Source organism: Rosa rugosa, chromosome 3 (assembly GCF_958449725.1).
Source record: "Rosa rugosa chromosome 3, drRosRugo1.1, whole genome shotgun sequence".
NCBI classification, from domain to species: Eukaryota; Viridiplantae; Streptophyta; class Magnoliopsida; order Rosales; family Rosaceae; genus Rosa; species Rosa rugosa.
The window spans coordinates 42,394,860-42,417,008 of record NC_084822.1 but is presented as its reverse complement, the minus strand read 5'-3'; the positions used below and the strand labels follow the sequence as shown (position 1 = coordinate 42,417,008).

Here is a 22,149-nt window from a genome sequence, read left to right as displayed (position 1 = left end):
ATTCATAAACATCCTAGACATTAGCACTAAGTAAGTTATGAGTTTAGGCTGTGAAGGAAAACAAACAGAATCATTTTACAAGCAAGTTATGTGGCATAAACTGCAACAAGTTGTGCTTTGTGAACTATTGCAAGCCTGAAGCTGGTAGATGACCACTCTGTTCTAGTTTCTAGTTGCTTCTTTTCTACAGATTATTGTCAATACTTAAGTGACATCGATCTGTGACAGCAGCATATTCTTGCTGATCAAAACTTACATCGCAGCAAGATGATCTCACCCCCACCATCAACCCAGGAACTTCCAGTACACAAGACATCATCTTATGATCTGTAAGAGCAACGCAAGCTAAATGACCTCACTGAAATTTTGAACAAATGTAACACATGCATGCTTGAATTATTGAAGTCTTCCCAGTCCCAATTGTCTACCTCATATGATATAGTTTTTATTGATTTATTTCCCATCCTATGTAGTATAGCTAATAAACAAAGCCAAAGTGATTTTGAATTAGGCAAGCATATGCATGACCTCAATATTAACCTCTTTTATGGTCCTCAAAACAAAGCCATCATTCTTACAAAACGTACATAAAAACTAGGATATATTTTGTCTCCTCTGTAATACTATTTCCTTTTAAAAATGACTAATTAGCAGGACCACCATTCTCTCTATTTCACTGCTTGATACATAATAGCTTAGTGCAATGATGAAGCAAGGAGTTACATAATCTTCATGATGTCACTGCCCTGCTGGGGTTTTGAACTTTGACTAGAATTACAAGAAAAAGTCCAGCCAGATAAACACAGAAGTGACCTCCTTGGAAAGGCATCTCCTATACTACTCATCTTTTACCTTGTACTCAATAAACTATCTCCACAGGTTTTAAAAGGGTATCGTACAGTGGGTGTGCTTTTGTCAACTTCAATTTCTAATCAATTAGTACATTTTCGAACCCAATATAAAAGCTAAAGTGAGGCTCCAATGGATTCACATTCAGTTAGTGCTATCCGATATGAAAGAAGATCCCAGCAAAAGCAACAAGATAGAAGAGGAGGGACAGAAATATGTCAAGTACAGAGGAGTAAGAAGAAGGCCATGGGGAAAGTTTGCAGCAGAAATACGCGATTCGACAAGGCAAGGAGTTCGGTTGTGGCTTGGGACTTTTAATACTGCAAAAGAGGCTGCAAGGGCATATGACAAAGCCGCTTTCTCTATGAGGGGTCCTCTTGCAATTCTCAATTTCCCTAGTGAGCATGGTTTTGTAGATGCTGATTACGCTGCTGCTACTTCCTCATCTTTCACAGCATCATCTTCAACACTGCATAACATGGAAGTGACAATGAGAACAGAACCCAGAAAAGAAGTTTTTGTGTTCGAGTATCTAGATGACAAGGTTTTAGAGGAACTTCTTGATTTTGAAAACAATAGCAAGAGAGTGGAACTTGGTGTACAATAGTCAATTCCTTCTGTGCTGTTTGATTCTGTCTACTCTGTTTCATTGATGTGGGATTTGAGTCATTCATGTGAATTTGCTTAAATAAACACTATTCCCATGTGAGTACTGTGTGTGAAAATTGGTTGTCCCAATCTAGTCTACCGTTCTGTTTTAGTACTAATATTTAATGGTAATCACTGCCTTGTTATCGTAAGTGTTCAATAACACATTGAATAATAGGAGCAACTGTCAAAGAAACTACGTGGTTGACTTGACTCTATAATCTTACTGCGAATTTACACGAGTCCCTTGAATATGTGATTTGGGCATAGCAGCTTAATGATTAGATGTATGTTGCCTACCCTCTCACTGCTGAGATTGTGTGCAGGGGACATTTCGCCATTTCGGCAGATGAAGATGCCAGTGCTGCGCAATTGGTACCAGACTAAAGTAGTGAAACGAATATCAAATGTCACAATTGAATGCAACTTCCAAACCTATTTAGTTGTTTACCCCTTCATTGTAGTTGACCCTCTTCGTTCGATTTTATATGTGACTGATTGACATGGTTTGTGGGATTTTTGCAGGTGGTTACTAACATCATGAAGCTTCAGCTTGTTGGTAATTTGAAACAAAACTGCAGCCAAATTCATCATCCATTGTATGTATTTCCCTGTTAATTACTTTAGATGATAAATCTGATCATCTGGTTTAGTGACGTCTCCGTGTCGTATAATTTTCTTGTTCAAAGATGTCATTGCTGCTTGTGACATATTCATTTGATATGTGACAAAATATAGAGCTCTCATCAATCTTTTGTCTTTGCTGCTTTGCACACATCATTAATTGTTATTGACATTACGCAAAACAACGTCCTTGATTACGAATTCGAATGTAATTTTTTAAGGGCAGGACCACTCCCTAAAGATAAACATATGATTTGATCGTTTAATAACCATTTGGTTAGTAGAATACTATTATTAAGTACCGAAAGTTAGAATTGAAAATCATTTCCTGGCCCCTTTCGATTTGGACTTTGCTTTGGTTCTTCCCCCTTTCTAGATCTTGATATCAAGTCAAGTAAAACATGGAGATTGGAGAGTTAACAGTGCTGGTCTTATTGAACAAGTTCTCTGTTATTTTATTCTGCAGTGATTAAATATCCAGGAAGTCATTTGCTAATATCAGCATACCACACTAAGTATTTTGCTTGGCCAGCTATCCATATGGGTTTTAACAGTGAGTTTCACATCAATTAACGGCTCAAAATCGTGCACATAGATGTGATGATCGACACTAGTAAACCTTGAAGTATCAGAAAAGGTAGAAACTCCCCTAAATATTTGATCACAAAGTAGAGCTAATACTGAAACAAACAGAATCACATAAGCAAAGAACATTGATTTACATGGCAAAATATCGTGCTTTCGAATTAGTACAACTACAAGCCTAAATCAGCTAGATGCACGCTCCATTGTTAAGAGCTTTTAGGGCTTCTTCCAATACATTGTTTCAATGTTATAGTGACATACTTGCTGATCAAAACTTGAAGCATAAGCAAAATGTCCTCACCCTCACCAAAAACCTAGGAACTTCCATTATACAAGACATCATCAGATGATCTGTAAGAGCAACGTAAGCCAAATGACCTCACTAAATCTTGAACAAATTTAATATCTGCCTATATGCTTCAATTTAATCTTTCTTAATTTCCAGTCCCAGTTCCAATCCTATGAGTATATCTAATTGACAAAGCAAAATTGATGACGAATTAGGCAAAAACGTCATCGCATGACCTCAAACACCAACCTCTTCTTTGATGGTCCCCAAAACCAAGAGTTCATTCCCACAAAAATATACACAAAAACTATTATCTGCAGCATCTGCTCTGTCATATTAGTTTCTTTTTCTTCAAAACAATATTAAGAAATAGCAACACCACGATTTTGTTTTTCCCAATGCTTGATTCATTGCTGTGACACACAATGAGGTATCAAGATATTACGTAATTTAGATGATGTCACTACCCTCCTGTGGTTTTGAAATTGGACAAGAATCACAAGAAAATGTCCAGGCAGATGTACAGAAAATTGACCTCCATTGAAAGCCACCACCTAACTGATTTCCCCAAGCCATATAGTCATATTTTACATTGTACCCAATAAACAATCGTTATCTTGAAAAGGGTGTGATTTGTCAACTGATTCTGTACCCAATTAGGTACATTTCCAACCCAATATAAAAGCCAAGAGTGAGGCACCAATAGTTTCACTCAGTAGTGCTATTAGGCCACATGGAAGGAGACTCAAGTAGAGGCAGCAAGGCAAAACAAGAGGGACAGAAATATGTCAAGTACAGAGGAGTGAGGAGAAGGCCATGGGGAAAGTTCGCAGCAGAAATACGCGATTCAACGAGGCATGGAGAAGGAGCTCGGTTGTGGCTCGGGACTTTCAACACTGCAGAAGAGGCTGCAAGGGCTTATGACAGTGCTGCTTTTTCGATGAGGGGTGCTCTTGCAATTCTCAACTTCCCACGTGAGCATGGTTTGCCAGATAGTTCTGCTGCTTCTGCTGTTTCCTCATCGTCTTCATCTTCGTCATCCCTAACATCCATTTCAGCATCATCTTCAACATTGCAGAATGTGGAAGGCACAACTAGGACAGAACCCAGAAGAGAAGTCTTCGAGATTGAGTGTTTAGATGACAAGGTTTTAGAGGACCTTCTTGATTTTGACAGGAAAAGCTAAAGCGAGTGACACTGATGGGTGTACATTCATCTGAAACTCTTATCTTCCACACCCTCCCTAACCTTATAATACCAATTAGATTATTAGTCATTTCTTCCATTCTGCGCTGTTTAATTGGTTCTGTTTTCTCTGTTCCAGGGTAGTATGGGATTTGAGTCCTATGAAAAGTGTCGTGAGTTGTCAATCTAGTCCACCTTTCTGTTTGAGTATTAATCAACCACCTTTCTGTACATTCATCTGAAACTCTTATCTTCCACACCCTCCCTAACCTTATAATACCAATTAGATTATTAGTCATTTCTTCCATTCTGCGCTGTTTAATTGGTTCTGTTTTCTCTGTTCCAGGGTAGTATGGGATTTGAGTCCTATGAAAAGTGTCGTGAGTTGTCAATCTAGTCCACCTTTCTGTTTGAGTATTAATCAACCATTTAATATCAATCTGTCTTCTAACCATTTATTTACTTGCGAGTTGCAACAAATTAAACAATGATTGGATGTGATGCGGTCATTCCAGCTCGATGTTTGGAATATGTTGCTAGCTTGAAACTAAAATCAAAAGTCAATACTATGTATTAAATACTTTTTGGGGTCAAACCCTCAACCGTGGTTAAGTGAATCAAAACTAACAAACTCACCCCTTCATTCTGATGTTGAAACAAATTAACAGAAAAATAAAACAGTCAGAATTGAACGTTTCTTTTGCCTTAACTTTCTTGTGTTGCAAGAAGCTCCTCCAAGATCATATTGTCTAAATACTCAAACTCTATAACTCCACTTTCTTCGTTTCCAAAGTTTTTTTCAATGTTAGCAGCAGCAGATGAAAAGGAAGACGATGAGGGTGGCGAAGTTGATGTGACAAAAGAGATTGTTGATGAATTGTGGTATTGGCTCTCATTTGGGAAGTTGAGGATGGCTAAACGACCCCGGAAACCAAAAGCAGCTCGATCATAAGCCCTTGCTGCCTGTTCAGCTGTGTCAAATGTACCTAACCAACGACGTACCCCGTTTCTTGTAGGGTCCCGAATTTCTGCTGCATACTTTCCCCAAGGCCGCCTCCGGATGCCTCTATACCGGATTTGATCCCTTACCTTCGGCTTGCTCTGTTCTCTTTTCCCCTCCATAATTGAAGTGGCCGGGTTTGATCTATTTGAGTTCAAATTTGGAAGCAAAATATGGGTTGTGACATGCATGGTAAATGTACCCATATATATAATGCACAAGGTTTGCGCTAATAAAGTTTCAGTCTCTTCTGAGGGGTGAGGAAAAGTTCTTTCTTCACTACTGGGAAGCTTCAGCGGAAGAAAAAGAAAACCTCATCTCTGTACAACTATAAAAGTTCATTGCCAGATCATCAATGACAAAATATGTGCTTGCTCTGTTAAATACTGCTTTGTTAAAATACTTATATAGTGATGGAAACCATTTAATTCACATCCACTTTTGTCTTTATCTTAGATTTGTTTCTAGTAGATGCACCTTAACAGAATAATCTTTGGAGTTTCGCTGCTTTGCTCAGTGCTGACATACATTAGTGTAGTATTTTAAGAGCAGGAGCACGGCTTAAACAAGAATCTTTCGTTTTTTGGCCAACATTAAACAAAACCAAGTTGTTAATATAAAAGAATTTTGTCTAAGAGCCCATAGGTAACCCTCATAGATTTTGACTTTGCTTTGACAACGTCCCCTTAGTAGTTCGTACTACTCTAACAGTGAAAATAATTGCTTTCTGAGATTGGAGAATTAGTTTGCTTACCCTTTCGTGCTATCCTAGAATGTCTGCATGCACTTTGCAGCAGCAATGCTTACCGCTGCACCACACCGCCGGTTCAACATGGTAGGGATCTTGCTAGGTCAATCGTTCACACTCGTGTGGGTGTTTGACAATACATATATCATTGATTTGGATCATGTAGTGTTTACTACATAACCTTTGGCTTAAGGGTTCAGGATCAATCATTCTCAAAAAAAAAAAAGGGTTCAGGCTAGGATCAATGATTCATACCTTACTTAAACCCTAAATGATGGTAAAAGGAATTGGAATTAAATTAAAAGAATATTCATATTCATCAATAATTCTTACAGTAGAGGCATATTGACTTATATAGCAACCTTAAATACCACATTTAAGGCCCCCATTTAAAAAAAAAATCAGATTTTGTTTAAAATTTTAGATTTTATTGTGTTTGGTAAATAAATAAAAAGCAGCTTTAATTGAAAGTTATAGGTCACTGGCAACAGATTTTAGAAGCAGCTCAGGGGTTGTTTTTAGAAGCTGTTGTGGATCAAAACACGCTCTAGGGATGGCAAAAATCCTCATCGGGTATTCGACCCTAACGGGGAGAAATTTGGGTGAAATTGGGTAAAGGGGATGGGGACCCCCAATATTCAAATTCTAAAATCGGGTACGGGGCGGGGATGGTATTTTGATCGTCATCCCCATACCCACCCAATAAGAATTATCTGAAATAATATAATATATATATTATTTATTATATATATTTTTGATATTATTTATAAATAAATATTTATGTAAACTTCATTTTTTTGTCAATATTTAAATTCTGTTAATAAATATGTTCAAAAAAAGGAAGATTCTTTTAATAAAAGATTTTTATCAACATATCAATTTTCCTTGATTGAAATAAGAAATTTATTTTATTTTGATGTTTGATTTTAACTTCATATTTTACAATTCATAATTATTTGTTTTTATATAATAAATTAGTAATATTGTTAACGGGGATTGAGGCGGCTACAAAGACCTAATCCCCAATGGGGACGGCGATGGGGAATCCCTAGTATCTTATTACAGGGATTGGGGCGGGTAAGGGGTTGAGGAATGAAGTCGGGTATGGGGATGGTAATTTAATCCCTAGTCACGCTCTAAACTTATTTTATATACTGACAGTACTTTTAAAAATATTATTTACCAAACAAGAAACTGTTTTAATTCACAGTTGATTATTCTCACAACACAGCAGCGCGCAGTAGTTTTTTTTTTTTTAAAGTCACAGCAGTCTCAAACTAGCCCTTACAGGATGACCTAACCTGACTCCAATTACTCATTTAATTGTAGAGCCCAACATGAATACGTAGCCCATTTAGGTAAATCAACACACTAACACAAGACAACAAGTAATTATAACACAAGAATTCTAACAGATGGTTCGGAATCTCCCATCATCGAAGGAATAACCAAGGTTAATAAACCTTAGGTCAAAGTATCTTTGGATATTTGATATGTCTCGACCTAGCAGAGCTTTGCTAGGGTTGGGAGAGCGCCGCCTTGGGGTTTGGCCTCTCTGTACCTCTCTCCGTCATGTATGGAGTACAACTAAGGCGTCTCTTTTGGGATCGCCCAAATCAAGGCAGGGTGTTGCCGTGTCTTCTCTTTCGCAGGTTTCTCCTACGCTATGGTGGCTAATAAGACTGGGGACCTGGTCTTTTCTGGAGCGATTGCCTTTTGCGGTGCAGGACTGTGCAGTCTCGGGGGTGCCGTCAAGTTATTGTGGGCCACGACGTGCGCGGCTCAAAGGATCTGAGGTGCAGGCAGATCTGGTTCAAGCATGGCAACTGCGATTGAAGGGTTGGGTTTTGCACGGGTTGGGTCAGATTCTATTCAAGTCCCTTCATGGTTATCTTCCGGCTGACCGGCGTCTACTGGTATGGGGGCAAAGTCAACTTGCGGCTCCAATTTCGTTTTGCTGGTCTGTTTTCCAGGTTGACGACGTTGGGCTCAGTCTTTTGGTCCCTCGTCATTGGTTGGATGGAGGCACGGTGTGGCGGTGCTTTGGAATTACAGTCAGCTTCTTTCGGGCTTTTGGCAGTTTCCGACGTCGGCGCAGCTTGGGTGCAGGTGTCAAGGGCGGCAAAGTCAAAGGTTCTGTTGACTTGGTTGCGAGGGCTAACCCTAAGTGGTGTTGGGCTTTGCTTTGGTTTTCTGATTTGGGCTTGGGACTTAATGGAATGGCTAGGGCTGCAACATGTGGTCCATGTGGGCCAATTCGGTTTTGGATCTGGATTTGGGATCCCTGTGGCTTTTTTATAAAAATTTGGGATCCAGGACCGTTTTTGTCTAGGTACCTAACTTTTTATTGGGATCAATACCGCGAGGAACTGACAGGATTATTGGTCTGAGGTTGTCAGCGAGTTTACTGATGGATTCTGTAGAAAAATTTTATTATCAGTTTCTTATTAGTTTACTCACTCCTGAGCTTCACTCAATAGGTGGAGTGATATTGCGTTTAGCGGTGTCTCTTTCTGACGGCCCCACAAGAGCGGGTCACCGTGTAATATTGTTGCTTCTTCCATATTGAATAAAAATATCTGACCTCCTTCAACTCAAAAAAAGGTTAATAAACCTTTTTATGATATGAATGATAATCACGAACAATCTTGCATTACGGAAGCTGACTCAATAAGTTGCCTCAAGATTTTTGCCTACTAAATAGTTGTCAAAGTGACGTTTGGCCATTAAAATTAAGCAGCAAAATCTTGCTGATCAGAAGTTTGAGCGTAAGCAAAATGACCTCACCATCAGTCCATCACCAAAAACCTAAGAAATTCTAGCACACTTGAAATCAGTACATATCATCATATGATCTGACGTAAGAGCAACACAAGCCAAATCACCTCATTTAGTTTTGAATAAATCTAACCCATGCTTGCTTGAATAAAGTGTCTGCAACATATTTAACAATGTTTGAATCTGATTTGGTCATACTAGCTAAATGATTAAAACTGTATTGCTTGAAACCAGTGTTCTAAAACGCGGCCGCCCAGCCCGCCTAGGCGCTGGGCGGCACCTCTCCGCCTCGAGTAATGCATAATCGGAGCTTCTGGGCGCTGGGATTTTAGGCGGGAGCCTAGGCGGCCTAGGCGGGCGCCTGGGCGGACTGGGTGGCTGGGCGGTTGGGCATCTCCCAGTATCAACTCTTCCTCCACCATCTCAACCGGCAGCTGCTTCAGCTTCTTCGCCCCTCCGCGTTTTTGGCTTGCTTCAGCGTTTTTGGCTTGGTTTTGGAGGTTGGAGAGAGTTGATTGGAGGTGGGTTTGGAGAGAAGAAGGGTTGGGGTTGAAGAGAGGGAGAAGAGAGAGGTGGTGGAGGAAACCAGAGCAGTGGGTTTGGAGGGAGGTGAAGGCTTGTTGGAGGTTGAGTTGAGGTGGAGGTGGTGGTGGTGGTGAGGGAGCATTTGGGTTATTGGGGTTGCCCAAGTTCATTTTTCTGCAGATGATTTCTGGGCAGAACTCAGAAGTGAAGAAAATCAAGGAGCAGATGATGATGATGAGTGAGACTGTGAGAGAGGGAAATGACGAGGATTTTATTTTTTGCTTTTGCGTTTGCTTTGTTGTCTGGAAAAGACCGAGGGTTGATTCCAACTGGGGTTTGGGTTTCACCTTTTTCATAAATTAAGTACATTGGGTGAGGTGAGTAAAAGAGGCGGTGGTTTAGATAAGAAGGAATTGAAAAATGAGAAACTGTTGGGTGATGTGTTGGGACAGTTGAGTTTGCGTTGAATATGGATGATGTCTTGATTAAAGTCATGTGTTTGACTGGAATGAGTGGAATCTATTGATATAAAATATATATTTTTTAGAATATCTTTATTTATACCTTTTTTTAATTGAAATATTTATTTATAACTTATAATAAATACTTATATATCTTTTTACATGTTATATAAATAAATAAATAATTAAAAAAACAAAAACCGCCTAGGCGCCGCCTAGTCACCCGCCTAGGCGCCTGGGCGTAGGGCTGTCAATGGGTCGTGTCGGGTTGGGTTCGTGTCGGGTCAAGGTATTTGTCGTGTCGCAAAATACAAACTCAAACCCAACCCATTTAATAATCGTGTAAAAAATTTAAACCCAAACCCAACCTATTTATTAAACGGGTTACCCGTTTCCAACCCGCTTAACCCATTTAACAAATATATCGTGTTGTGTTAGATAAAATGACCCAATATGCGACCCATTTAATTCAAAAAATGCATAAATTGATTAAATTCACTAAAAACTCCACAAGACGAATAATATAAATAATTATATATATTTATAAATAATTAAATCCAATAATTATAAACCAAAATATTTCAAATTGTCTAATCCTATAATCAAATACTTCCAACATCCAAAATTTCAAGAAGAAGTATAGCATAATCGGGTTATACGGGTTCATTTCGTGTTGGCGGGTTGACCCGTGGCCGACCCATTTATTAAATGGGTCATGGCGGGTTGACCCACGGCTGACCCGCTTTTTAATCGTGCGGGTTCAACCCGCTTTATTTCGTGCGGGTTTCGAGTCGTGTTATCGGGTCGTGTCGGAATTGACAGCCCTACCTGGGCGCTCCTCCCCAGCCCACCGCCCGACTAGCGCCTAGCGATTTTTCGAACCTTGCTTGAAACTAACATCAACAGGTAAGACAGTATCTTTATTATCTTTTGATTTTTGAGTCACACCCACAACCAAGGTAAATGAATTACAGCAACAAACTTACAAACCCTTTATTGTGATTTTCGTTATCGAATTTGAAAGTAAAGAAGAATGATGATGTAAATCAGTCAAGCTAAAACTCATGTTTTCCTTAGTTTCCATGTGTATCTTCTTTAACTGCAAGAAGCTCCTCCAAGATCATATTGTCCACATACTCGAACACAATAACTTCACTTTCTTGTTTGCAGAAAGGCTTCCCATTGTCATCAGCAGCAACAGAAGAAATGGCAGCTGATGAAGAGGTGGAATCTGATGCGACGAAAGAGCTGGTTGATGAGTTATGGTATTGGTATTCATTTGGGAAGTTGAGGATAGCTAAATTCCCTCGAAGACGAAAAGCAGCTCGATCATAATCCCTTGCTGCCTGTTCGGCCGTGTCAAATGTACCTAACCATAGACGTGCCCCATTTCTCGTAGGGTCCCGAATTTCTGCTGCATACCTGCCCCATGGCCTCCTCCGAGTTCCTCTATACCGGGTTTGGTCTCTTACTTTCGGCTTGTTCTCCTCTCTCTTCCCCTCCATAGTTTATGTCTCAATGCAGAGTAACCAAGAGTCCAGCACTCTAGCTTTGAGTATAACTTGATTTCAACTTCTGGAGGCAAAATATGGGTAGTGACATGCAATGATATATAATGGTGTAATCTTATAAATTTCCAGTCTAATCCGATGGGTATTCTTGGTTCACATTTAGGAAGCTGTAGTCATCGATGACAACATTAACATTTTGTCTCATCTTCTTCTGTTCGTTCCTTCCTGGTGCTTCACTGCTTTTTTATTAGGGGAAATTACTGGTCCCCCCTTTAACTTTTTAGGATTCGACAGTTCAGTCCCTGCTATTCCAATTTTAACAGATAACTCCCCACACATTCAAATTTCACACAATTTGGTCCAAAATGACCATTTTACCCCTCACTTCTTCTATTTTATATATCTAATATACACACACACACATATATACATATACATACATACATACATACATACATACATACATACATATACACACACACACACACACACACACATATACATTATATATATACACACACATATGTATAAAATTATACATATATTTATATATCTACATATACATATACATATACATATACATACATATATATATATATAGATATATACACACATTAGATATATAGAAGTTGTGAATTTTTTTTATAATATGAAACATAAACATAGTATATAGACTTACCAAATACATAAACACATTAGATATATATATATATATATAAAGAGAGAGAAGAATAAAAAATATATATACAGACACACACACACACATATATACATATGTATAAAAGAGAGAGAGAAGAATAAAAAAAAAACAAAAAAAAATAAGTGAGGGGTAAAATGGTAATTTTGGATCAAATTGTGTGAAATTTGAATGTTTGGGGAGTTATCTGTTAAAATTGAAATAACAGGGACTGAACTGTCGACGCACCAAAAGTTAAAGGGGGGACCAATAATTTTCCCTTTTTATTACTTAAGCTATGATCTTTGCTGATGTATTCATGGCGTAAGATTTTAATGAGCAGATAAGAGTCATAAGACATCAAAGTTTTGTCCTCGCAAGATTTTTTCCTGGGAGATTCAACTTCCATACAGTTATTTTTTATTTAATATACATAACCTGCTTTAGTGCTTATCATTTAGTGATCATTCGTTCATCATCGTAATGTCATTTAGTTCATTAAGACCAAAACCAATTTGCTAATACAATAGCAGCTAGCTAGCTATAGTAACCGAGCACAAATTGAACTAAACACCATTTTATTCCCCCAGTTCTGCTCAAGATATCTCTACTATATATATAAAGCGAAACCTTCAAAAATTTCACCAAATTTTAAATTACCCTAACTATCCATATTGAGTTAATTGAAATAAATAATTACAAGGTCATTATGGTAAGAAGCAAATCAAAAATTTCACCAAATTTTAAATTACCCTAACTATCCATATTGAGTTAATTGAAATAAATAATTACAAGGTCATTATAGTAAGAAGCAAAAAAAAATTAAAAATAAATAAATAAAGAGATAATTATGGAAGAGAAATCTGTGTACTGTGTAGTGGGAAGTACATGATAGATAACTACATTCATTTTAAATTTTCACGTTTAAAAGTAGGGAAAATTTCGCAAACAGTACACCAAGTAAATGCCACTAATAATTCTTATACATAAAGTTCCAAACCAAACATTGTGGTACACAAAATCTGAAACTCGACCCACTATCAGTACACGACGTCAATTTTTGACACCAAAATGTCCATTATGCCCTCAGTTTTTTTTTTTTAATAATTTTTTTTTCTGTTATTTTTTTTCCTTCTTTTTTTCTGTTATTTTTTTTTCCTTCGTTTTTTCTATTATTTTTTTTCCTTCTTTTTTTCTGTTATTTTTTTTTCCTTCGTTTTTTCTGTTATTTTTTTTCTATTTTATTTTTTTTCCTTCGGTTTTATCTCTTTCTTCTTCCTTCTTCCGGGCTCACTCCCTCGCTTCCAACGCCGCCTTCCTCACCTCCACGCTCACTCCCTCGCTTCCAAGGCCGCCCTTGCCCTCCAATTGGTGAGATTTATGGTCCTACAGCTTATATTTGTAACTCAGCAAATATTTAGTCATGTGAAAAGAAAGAAAGAGATAAAAATGAAGGGAAAAAAAAAGAAGGAAGAAAAAAAAAATAACAGAAAAAATTAGGAAAAAAAAATAATAGAAAAAAATAACAGAAAAAATGAAGGAAAAAAAATAATAGAAAAAAATAACAGATAAAACGAAGGAAAAAAAATAACAGAAAAAAAAATAATAGAAAAAAAGAAGGAAAAAAAATAATAGAAAAAATGAAGGAAAAAAAAAATAACAGAAAAAACGAAGAAAAAAAAATAATAGAAAAAAATAACAGAAAAAAAGAAGGAAAAAAAAATAACAGAAAAAAAAAATTATTAAAAAAAAAAAGAACTGAGGGCATAATGGACATTTTGGTGTCAAAAATTGACGTCGTGTACTGATAGTGGGTCGAGTTTCAGATTTCGTGTACCGAAATGTTTGGTTTGGAACTTTATGTATAAGAATTATTAGTGGCCTTTACTTGGTGTACTGTTTGCGAAATTTTCCCTTAAAAGTAAGTGGATAAACTGATAAACCAAAAACCCCCTTTTTGTTTTTTTACGTGTATATAGCAGTCAATTAAGAAATGGAGCTTGGAGAGCTTCAATTGCTTTTGTTTGCAGCAAAAATGCCACGGCCTTTTACTGCTTGCACCACACCATCCCCAACACTGTAGTTGACATCATTAGGAAGGATTTTTCTAGGTCATTTGTTCATCCCTATGGGTAGACGGGTAAGTTTCATCGATATGTACGGATTCTGTAATGAGTTTCACTCTGATCAATGGTTTAGAAATGTTTACCTTACATGATCAACCAACACTACTAAACATCTTGATCTAGTCAAAAATTAATCTGCTACGATTGCATTATGCAATTCGTGCGTATTCTATAGTAACTCTCTGGTAAATTGGCATACTCCTTGTACTTTTCAGTTAAATGTTAATATAGATGGTGCTGCTCGTGGGACGCCAGGCCTCGCAGGCTATGGAGGTATTTTTCGTGATCACTTAGGTAATTGTATGGGTTGTTTTGCTGGTTCCATGGGTATTGCTACTGCCCTAGAAGCAAAGCTTCAAGCCATTATTCATGCGGTTTCAATAGCATCAGGAAAATGATGGACTTCTCTCTGGATTGAGTATGATTCAGAGGTAACAATTCACTTTCTTGCCAATAAAAATTGCTCAGTCCCTTGGCGTCTAAGTGTTGATTGGGTCAATTGTTGTACCATTCTCTCCTCTATGCAGATTCGCTTTTCACATATTTATCGAGAAGGGAATCATATGGCTGACTACTTAGCTAAATATGGGGTGGATCATGAGGGGCATATTGGTGGGACTCTTGCCCTCCTTGTGCTTCAGCTGCCTTTGTTCACAATCTGCAAGGTTTACTGAATTTCCGTATTAGCTGATTCTAAGGTGTTTGATAGATTTCATGCAAACGTGGTTTCTGCTGCATGGTTGATATATTATTCATCCGTCTGTAACTATTTTAGCTTAGTGCTCACTTTGAGTACTTTATTTCATTTTGTTCTTAGAGAGGTTTTGGTTCTTGTCCCCCTTTCTCTTCTTGTGACTTTTTTCTTTTTATTTTATTAATAAAATAAAATAGAGGGACGGGGGTGGCTTCCCAGTTGCGATGGCCCCCTTTCTTTCGAGATTGTGAGTGGGTGCCAGTCACTCCAAATTGGCTGTCGCAGAGGAAATCCTCTATTTAATTAAAAAAAAAATTTAAAAAAAAAAAAAAAAAAAAAACTCTCTGGTTATAGTCGTATAGATCGATGGAGTTTAGGGTTCAGCGATACAGCTTAGAAATTTTAAGGCAAAATGAATTTTCATGTACATGACCAGTATAAGTCTTCATAAGAGTGATAGGACTCTCTTAATATATTAGTGCTTCATGGTACTACTAATTGCTGATAAAAAGTTGAAGGGTCAGCACTGACGACCTCCAAAATTAACTTCCAAATCTTATGCAAGAAATCAATAATGTTATCATATGATTAAGAGAGTAACGCAAGCCAAATGACCTCATCACGTAATATTGAACAAATCTAACACATTCTTTGCTCTATTTATATGTACATGTGTATATATATATATATATATATATATAGTATAGTTAATCGTTAATTTTAGCAAACTTGATGCCGAACCCAACACAAATGGCCGGGTCCCATAATATGCATGTATACACAAAACTAGCAACTTTTGCTTATACATGTATATGAGAGCTAGACTCGAGAAAACAAGCTTCTCAGTGAATCATTTCTCACCCTACAACTGATTATCAGATAAGATGAGGATGCGTGGTTCTAGCTTATATCTAACAAAATACTTGGCTTTATTATCTAACAGGATAATACATAAGAAACCTATTACAATAATAACACATGCATAAAGGATGTGATGCACCAATTATATTATCACGGAAAGAAAATCAGCCAAGTTAGTAATCGAGCCTGTCTAAAAAAACAACTCTTTAATATATCAGAAAATTCTACAAACAAACATGAATACAATTGCCTTAAAGTGATAAAATGAGTCCTCAAAATAGTAATATTAGTCCTCTTTGTCTTTAAAATGGTAAATTTTCTTAGTTACCACATAAATCTTCAAGTGGTAAAATGAGTCCTTAAAATGATAAAAATAATTAGGGAAAATTTCGCAAACAGTACACCAAGTAAAGACCACTAATAATTCTTATACATAAAGTTTCAAACCAAACATTTCGGTACACGAAATCTGAAACTCGACCCACTATCAGTACACGACGTCAATTTTTGACACCAAAATGTCCATTATGCCCTCAGTTTTTTTTTTTAATAAATTTTTTTTCTGTTTTTTTTTTTCCTTCGTTTTTTCTGTTTTTTTTTTTCCTTCGTTTTTATCTCTTTCTTCTTCCTTCTTCCGGGCTCACTCCCTCGCTTCCATGGCCGCCTTCCTCACCTCCACGCTCACTCCCTCGCTTCCAACGCCGCCCTTGCCCTCCAATTGGTGAGATTTATGGTCCTACAACTTATATTTGTAACTCAGCCAATATTTAGTCATGTGAAAAGAAAGAAAGAGATAAAAACGAAGGAAGAAAAAAAAATAACAGAAAAAACGAAGGAAAACAAATAACAGAAAAAAAAATTTATTTAAAAAAAAAAAAAAGAACTGAGGGCATAATGGACATTTTGGTGTCAAAAATTGACGTCGTGTACTGATAGTGGGTCGAGTTTCAGATTTCGTGTACCGAAATGTTTGGTTTGGAACTTTATGTATAAGAATTATTAGTGACATTTACTTGGTGTACTGTTTGCAAAATTTTTCCAAATAATTAATGTATGAGAAATATTAACATACCATACCAAGCTTTGAAACCCTAGTTATATTGATCATTCAAGCGATGAAAGCTAGCAATAAGGGAAAAGATTCAAATAAAGGCAGCAGCATGAGGGCCAAAATGGAGGATCGGAAAGGTGTCAAAGTATATATAGAGGAATGGGAGTAAGGCCATATGGGAAGTTTGCAGTAGAAATACGAAAACCTACGATGTTGTCGGTTGTGGCTCGGTAGTTATGACACTCCAGAAGAGGCCGCAAGGGTTTTCGACAGAGCTGCTTTAACTTTCAAAGGTGCTCTTGCCATTCTCAACCTCCCTGCTGACTATGGTTTGTCTGCTACTTCTACTTGCTCATCAAAATCCTCGGCAGTGGTGGCGGCATTGTCCTCCTCGGCTGTATCTTCCAAGTTGAAAATGTGAATTAGTGCTAAGAGCAAGTTCACCCGTAGTCAAGAAAAGGCAAAGTCGAGAAGTCAAGAATTCGACCAGTCAAGTTACTATTCACTGCCACTGGACATTGGTTTCCACCCGTTTTTTTCTCGACCGGTCAAGACTGTTCACTTTTCACTGTTCACTTCATTGAATTTTTATTTTTTTATTTTAATTTGGTTTGTATTAATTCCATTACGGTCGGATCCACCATTTAATTGAAAACAACGGCCCAGATCAAAGGACCGTTGCTTTCAAATTTGGTGAATTCCAACAGCTATACCTTCCACGAGTCACAGCAGCGTACCAACTCTTGTCGCTAGGAGACAAACGAATGCTTTGCACGCGGTCCCTGATTCGTGTGTGCCCACAACGCAACCTCTCCTTCGCGTGTTTCTTTGCTTGTTTGCTTCAGACATCAGCCACGTTGATGAAGGGCCGAGCTGGCAGCTGGGCAACAAAGGTCAAATAATTAGTCATGGGCTTGCCTTTTATTTTGGCTATGGTCATCAAAAGCCAAAACTTGGCTGGTTAAAACCATACCGGTGGAGGACAGTTTTTGCAATTGCCCAGTCAACATGTCACTAATCCCGTGTGGTGCCCGGTCAAAACCAGACCAGTGCACTTGCTCTAAGAGCAAGTCCACCGGAGGTCATAGTCATAGTCATAGTCAAGAAAAATCTGATGTGGTGACCTTGCTCTCAATTTCCCTACTCGCACCGTTGGTTTTTTGACCGGGCAAAACCCACCCCTTCTTGACTACAGCCAAGAAAATAGTCATACCCATGACATTTTCCTTGCCCAGCCAAGGCTTGTGCCAGCTCGACCCACACCCAAACGTGGGTGACAGGAGGAGGAGAGAGAAGAGGTCAGGCGACCTCGGGGGCAGCAGCAGCAGAAACTGAAGCAGCAACAGCAAGCATACCCGCCTGGGGTTTCTTCGATCTCCACCTGGGGGCAGCGTCTGGGCGGGCTGAGGCGACGAAGCTGCCGGACGAGGTGAGGCGACCTCGGGGGGGGGGGGGGGGCCGGGTCCTTGGCCGGAGGACGGAGAAAAATCCGGGTCGGGTCGGACCTTTGTCTGGTGCAGCTGCGAGAGAGAGAACTGGAGGGGGGGAAACGAAAAACTGAAAATTTAAGATCCTTTTAAACAAAATAGAATTTTTTTTTTTTTTGCTATTTATGGAAAATTTTCAGATTTCAAAAATTCATAATAAATTCATACGAACTCCGAATATTGCGTTCCACGTATGCACGAGATCGTATCGACGATGTCTATAACTTTCATGAAGGAAGTTTTCCCAAATTATGTATGTGTAAAAAGTCGATTTTCGAGACCCCCTAAAATTATATAATAATGAACAGTGTTGACCAGGCAAGAAAAACAACGGGTGTAAACCCATGTCCAGTGACAGTGAATAGTAACTTGACTGGTCGAATTCTTAACTTCTCGACTTTGCATTTTATTGACTACGGATGCACTTGCTCTAAGGAGCAAAAAACCCGGAGATCGAAGAAGCAGTCTCTGGGCCCTCATCGTCTATGAGTAGGTTTTAGAGCGAGGACCTTTCTTGAGTTCTTGATTTTGGCAACAAGTGGAGTAAGTGAATCTGACAGGTGTACACCACTGACAGTACGTTTGCTTAGGGTACTCATAGTTTGATTAGTACTAACTACTAGGCTTCTAGCTTGTTTTGATTTATGTTTTCTCTGCTCCACTGGTGTGGGATTTGAGTCATTTATATAATCATATTAAAAATTAGCTATTTCAGTATCTCATTCTTTTTCTAATCGAAAAGTTCAATCGTGATTAGTAGTAATTCGAGCAAGTACAAAATTGATCATCCCATAAGAGGTCGTTAGAAAGAGTCAAAAACTTATTCTAAAAGAACAAGCTTCCAACACCCCCTAGTACACCCACTTTTTTAGAAAGTGCACGCATCTTTATTCTAACAAAAACTTAATACTCTAAAAATAAATTAAATAGTTCATTAGAGTTCCTAGATGTTTTGCGACTGAAAAAAACTAAAAGGTATTAGAAGAATAGAAGGAGAGGATGGAAATCCACCCTCAACCCCTTCAGCTGAAAAATAGAAAAAAATCTCAATTGTCTTTTGGGTCCAAACCCCAATCCATCAACCTATAAACCAGAGAAAGACCCAGTTTGGAGAAACCCTAGCAGACTCCTCTATTGCACAGCCATCGTTGAGATCCTTGCTACCCCTGCCGCCGTCGACAACCTTGCCTCCCCCGGCATCCTCATCAGCAATCCGAATCTATCAAACTATCAAAGAAACTGTCAAAGAAACCAGTAACATTACCAACAAGTCCTATGTGATTTGGTCATAGCAACTGGATGAGTGTAAATATATCTGCTATTTGAAATTAAAAATCAGAAGTTAAGACTATATCTTCATTATTTTTGGGTTACAAGCAAGGTTGAATAAATTAAATTAAAAAAAAAAAAAGTACAATCCCCTTTCCCATTGTTGTAATTGAATCACAGTAAAATAGAAACCAAACAATTCAATCAAGCTAGAGCATCTGTTTGCCTTGATTAATTTCCAGGACTTACTTCTTTTGCTCTTCAAGAAGCTCCTCCAACACCATATTGTCCAGGTACTCAAACTCTATCACTGGACCTTCTTTATTTCCAAAATCCATTCCACCATCAGCAGGAGCAGAAGAAAATGACTTAGATGATGTTGATGATGAAGAAGAAACAGAATTTGATCTAACGAAAGAGCTGGTTGATGGATTGTGATATTGGTACTCATTCGGGAAGTTGAGGATGGCCAAATGACCCCGAAAGCCAAAAGCAGCTCGATCATAAGCCCTCGCTGCCTCTTCCGCCGTCTCAAACGTACCTAGCCATAGACGTGCCCCATTCCTCGAAGGGTCTCGAATCTCTGCCGCATACTTCCCCCACGGCCGTCTCCGAATCCCTCTGTACCGGGTCTGATCTCTCACCTTGATGGGCTGCTTACTCTTCCGCTCATTACTCTCTGCTCTCTCCCCCTCCATTTTTAACTGTTCTGAGTGTTCTCAAATTTTTTAAGTAAGCTCAAGGCTAGGGCTTGTTTGATTTCAAAACTGGAGGCAAATAAAATATGGGTGGTCATGAATTGTGACAGGTATGTATATATAATGAATGAGGTGTGGCGACTGTGGTCTCTTAGGTCTTATCTGATGGGTGGGGAATTTGTTCTTCATTCATTGCCAGGAAGCTTCTCATGAGGAAGCAAAATGAAACCTCTGTTTGGCCATGAAAAAGATCTGTTTTGATCAGCTATTGCATGTGTGGATATAGCTGGGGCCTGGGGGTTCATTGACCAATGAGTAGGCCAGGTTTGGGAATTGAAATAGTAGAGGTGCATGAATCGGATGTCTATTGATGGTGCTTTCCACGCCATTGTTGGTTTATTCTCTTTGCAATTTCGCCGCCGTTGATACTTGATAGTCTGGTCTATGGCGTTCTGTCTAGTCCAAGACTTGGTCAAGACTCAAGAGGGCTCCGACAAAAACAAAAATCATGTCTAAAACGACGTGTCCTTTTTGACTTACATGGTTTGTTTGTCTAATATTGCACGAGATGAATTTATAAAACGGAAAGGCCTTTGCAACTAAAGTTGGACAGCCCAAGCCAATATATGCCATTGGGGAAGCCCAGACCAAAACATGCGTGGCCCAATGTTCATGACAAGGTTTTTATAAAAGTAACTATTAAACATGAAAATGGACCAAATATTTTTAACACTGGCACATTCTCGACAAGAAGTGTCTATTTACTTCCAATGGTCAGTAAATTTTATCAAAATTTTTTTTATACCACATTCATAAAGAATGTCATTCCTTTGATACACTTGTATTATTTAGAAGAATTATTTATTGTTTAACTACAAACTTTTTTTTTGAATGATGAAAGAACTTCATTGATCATGTAAGATGATTACAGTCATAGATAAGTGTATCCAACACAGACGTTGGAGCATGGTTTTGCCAAATACTGTCCATATTGGAGTCATAAGCTAAACTAGCAAGTCTGTGAGCAACACAGTTGGTGTTTCTAGGAGTGTAAGCAATGTTCAATCCTGAAATGGTCTTCAAACATGATTGAATATCAAAGATCAAGCTTCCGTGTTCCGAAAGATCCAATTCGTTGGCTGAAATGGCTTGCACTGCTAGTAGACAATCACTTTCCAAATCAACATTAGTAACATGTAGCTGCTGAAGTAACTCAACACCCTTCTGTATTGCCAGTAGCTCAACTTGATGTGCAGAGGCAACATGGTCAAGATGATGTGAAAAGCCAGCAATGAAATCACCTGCTGCATTTCGTAAAACACCTCCAACACCCCCAATATTAGAAGATGGCAGAAAGGCACCATCTACATTCAATTTTAATCTATTCTGCAACGGTGGCCTCCAACACCGTTCCTTTTGGGATCTTTGCTCATAATCTCGACTGCCCTGCGCAGCAATATACTCTTCATACCAAGCTAAACTACTCAAGAGTAGGGATAAGCTTAACTACAGACTTTGCTTTGAGGATTGAAGAAGATATTAAGGAATAAGTTTTGCCGCAATCTTGTGGGATCTGACTCTTGGTACACTTCATCATCTAACAATGGGATGATAGTCATGATACTCACCCTCTCTAAGGCTTGCTTTCAAGTTGCAGTGACTTCGGGTTGCGCAATAGAAATTGTCCAATTACTCATGCTATAAAGAATGTACGTAATATGGTTGTTGTCTTGTTGATGAATTTGCTCATCTGTCTAGGCCGTATTTTGAACGTGTGTTGACACTACTTTGAAGAATCTCCTAATTATATTGAGGCAAAAATTGAAGACAGACAAGAATGACCCGACTTGTTTATTACCAGCATTAGTTGTTTTTGGCCTCCAACTTAAGAGAAACAAAAACAAAATAAATTAAACAAGATTGTTGTTCAGAAATATATGCTAGAACTTCAACTACTTGCAAAGGAGAATTCCTCCATTGCCAAACTTGGCCATCAAAGACAAGCTCCGAGCTGGAGTAGATCTCTTCCCTTTTCTGCTTCTTCAGCTTTCCTTCTGGACAATTTGGGTGTTGGTTGTTGTCGT

The 22,149-nt window shown here is 38.4% G+C and overlaps 5 protein-coding genes across 5 annotated transcripts; 2 read left to right on the top strand and 3 right to left on the bottom strand.

The window, feature by feature from the left end:
* Positions 1–827: 827 nt before the first annotated feature.
* Positions 828–1,558, top strand: LOC133739895 (ethylene-responsive transcription factor ERF098-like). Its single transcript, XM_062167713.1, has one exon. The coding sequence runs from the start codon at positions 1,013–1,015 to the stop codon at positions 1,454–1,456; it is 444 nt and encodes a 147-aa protein (XP_062023697.1). The 5' UTR covers positions 828–1,012; the 3' UTR covers positions 1,457–1,558.
* A 1,899-nt stretch (positions 1,559–3,457) lies between these two features.
* On the top strand, positions 3,458–4,388 carry LOC133739894 (ethylene-responsive transcription factor ERF096-like). Its single transcript, XM_062167712.1, has one exon. The coding sequence runs from the start codon at positions 3,729–3,731 to the stop codon at positions 4,179–4,181; it is 453 nt and encodes a 150-aa protein (XP_062023696.1). The 5' UTR covers positions 3,458–3,728; the 3' UTR covers positions 4,182–4,388.
* A 497-nt stretch (positions 4,389–4,885) lies between these two features.
* On the bottom strand, positions 4,886–5,302 carry LOC133737752 (ethylene-responsive transcription factor ERF098-like). The gene has a single exon (XM_062165251.1). The coding sequence runs from the start codon at positions 5,300–5,302 to the stop codon at positions 4,886–4,888; it is 417 nt and encodes a 138-aa protein (XP_062021235.1).
* A 5,331-nt stretch (positions 5,303–10,633) lies between these two features.
* LOC133740895 (ethylene-responsive transcription factor ERF098-like) lies at positions 10,634–11,301 on the bottom strand. The gene has a single exon (XM_062168838.1). It carries the CDS (start codon positions 11,195–11,197, stop codon positions 10,766–10,768), a length of 432 nt encoding a protein of 143 aa, XP_062024822.1. The 5' UTR covers positions 11,198–11,301; the 3' UTR covers positions 10,634–10,765.
* Positions 11,302–19,029: 7,728 nt separating this feature from the next.
* On the bottom strand, positions 19,030–20,160 carry LOC133740870 (ethylene-responsive transcription factor ERF098-like). Its single transcript, XM_062168803.1, has one exon. The coding sequence runs from the start codon at positions 20,063–20,065 to the stop codon at positions 19,613–19,615; it is 453 nt and encodes a 150-aa protein (XP_062024787.1). The 5' UTR covers positions 20,066–20,160; the 3' UTR covers positions 19,030–19,612.
* Positions 20,161–22,149: the final 1,989 nt, after the last annotated feature.

Coding starts and splice junctions, on each gene's coding strand:
- LOC133740870 (XM_062168803.1), bottom strand. CDS start 20,065: ATGGAGGGGGAGAGAGCAGAGAGTAATGAGCGGAAGAGTAAGCAGCCC.
- LOC133740895 (XM_062168838.1), bottom strand. CDS start 11,197: ATGGAGGGGAAGAGAGAGGAGAACAAGCCGAAAGTAAGAGACCAAACC.
- LOC133739895 (XM_062167713.1), top strand. CDS start 1,013: ATGAAAGAAGATCCCAGCAAAAGCAACAAGATAGAAGAGGAGGGACAG.
- LOC133739894 (XM_062167712.1), top strand. CDS start 3,729: ATGGAAGGAGACTCAAGTAGAGGCAGCAAGGCAAAACAAGAGGGACAG.
- LOC133737752 (XM_062165251.1), bottom strand. CDS start 5,302: ATGGAGGGGAAAAGAGAACAGAGCAAGCCGAAGGTAAGGGATCAAATC.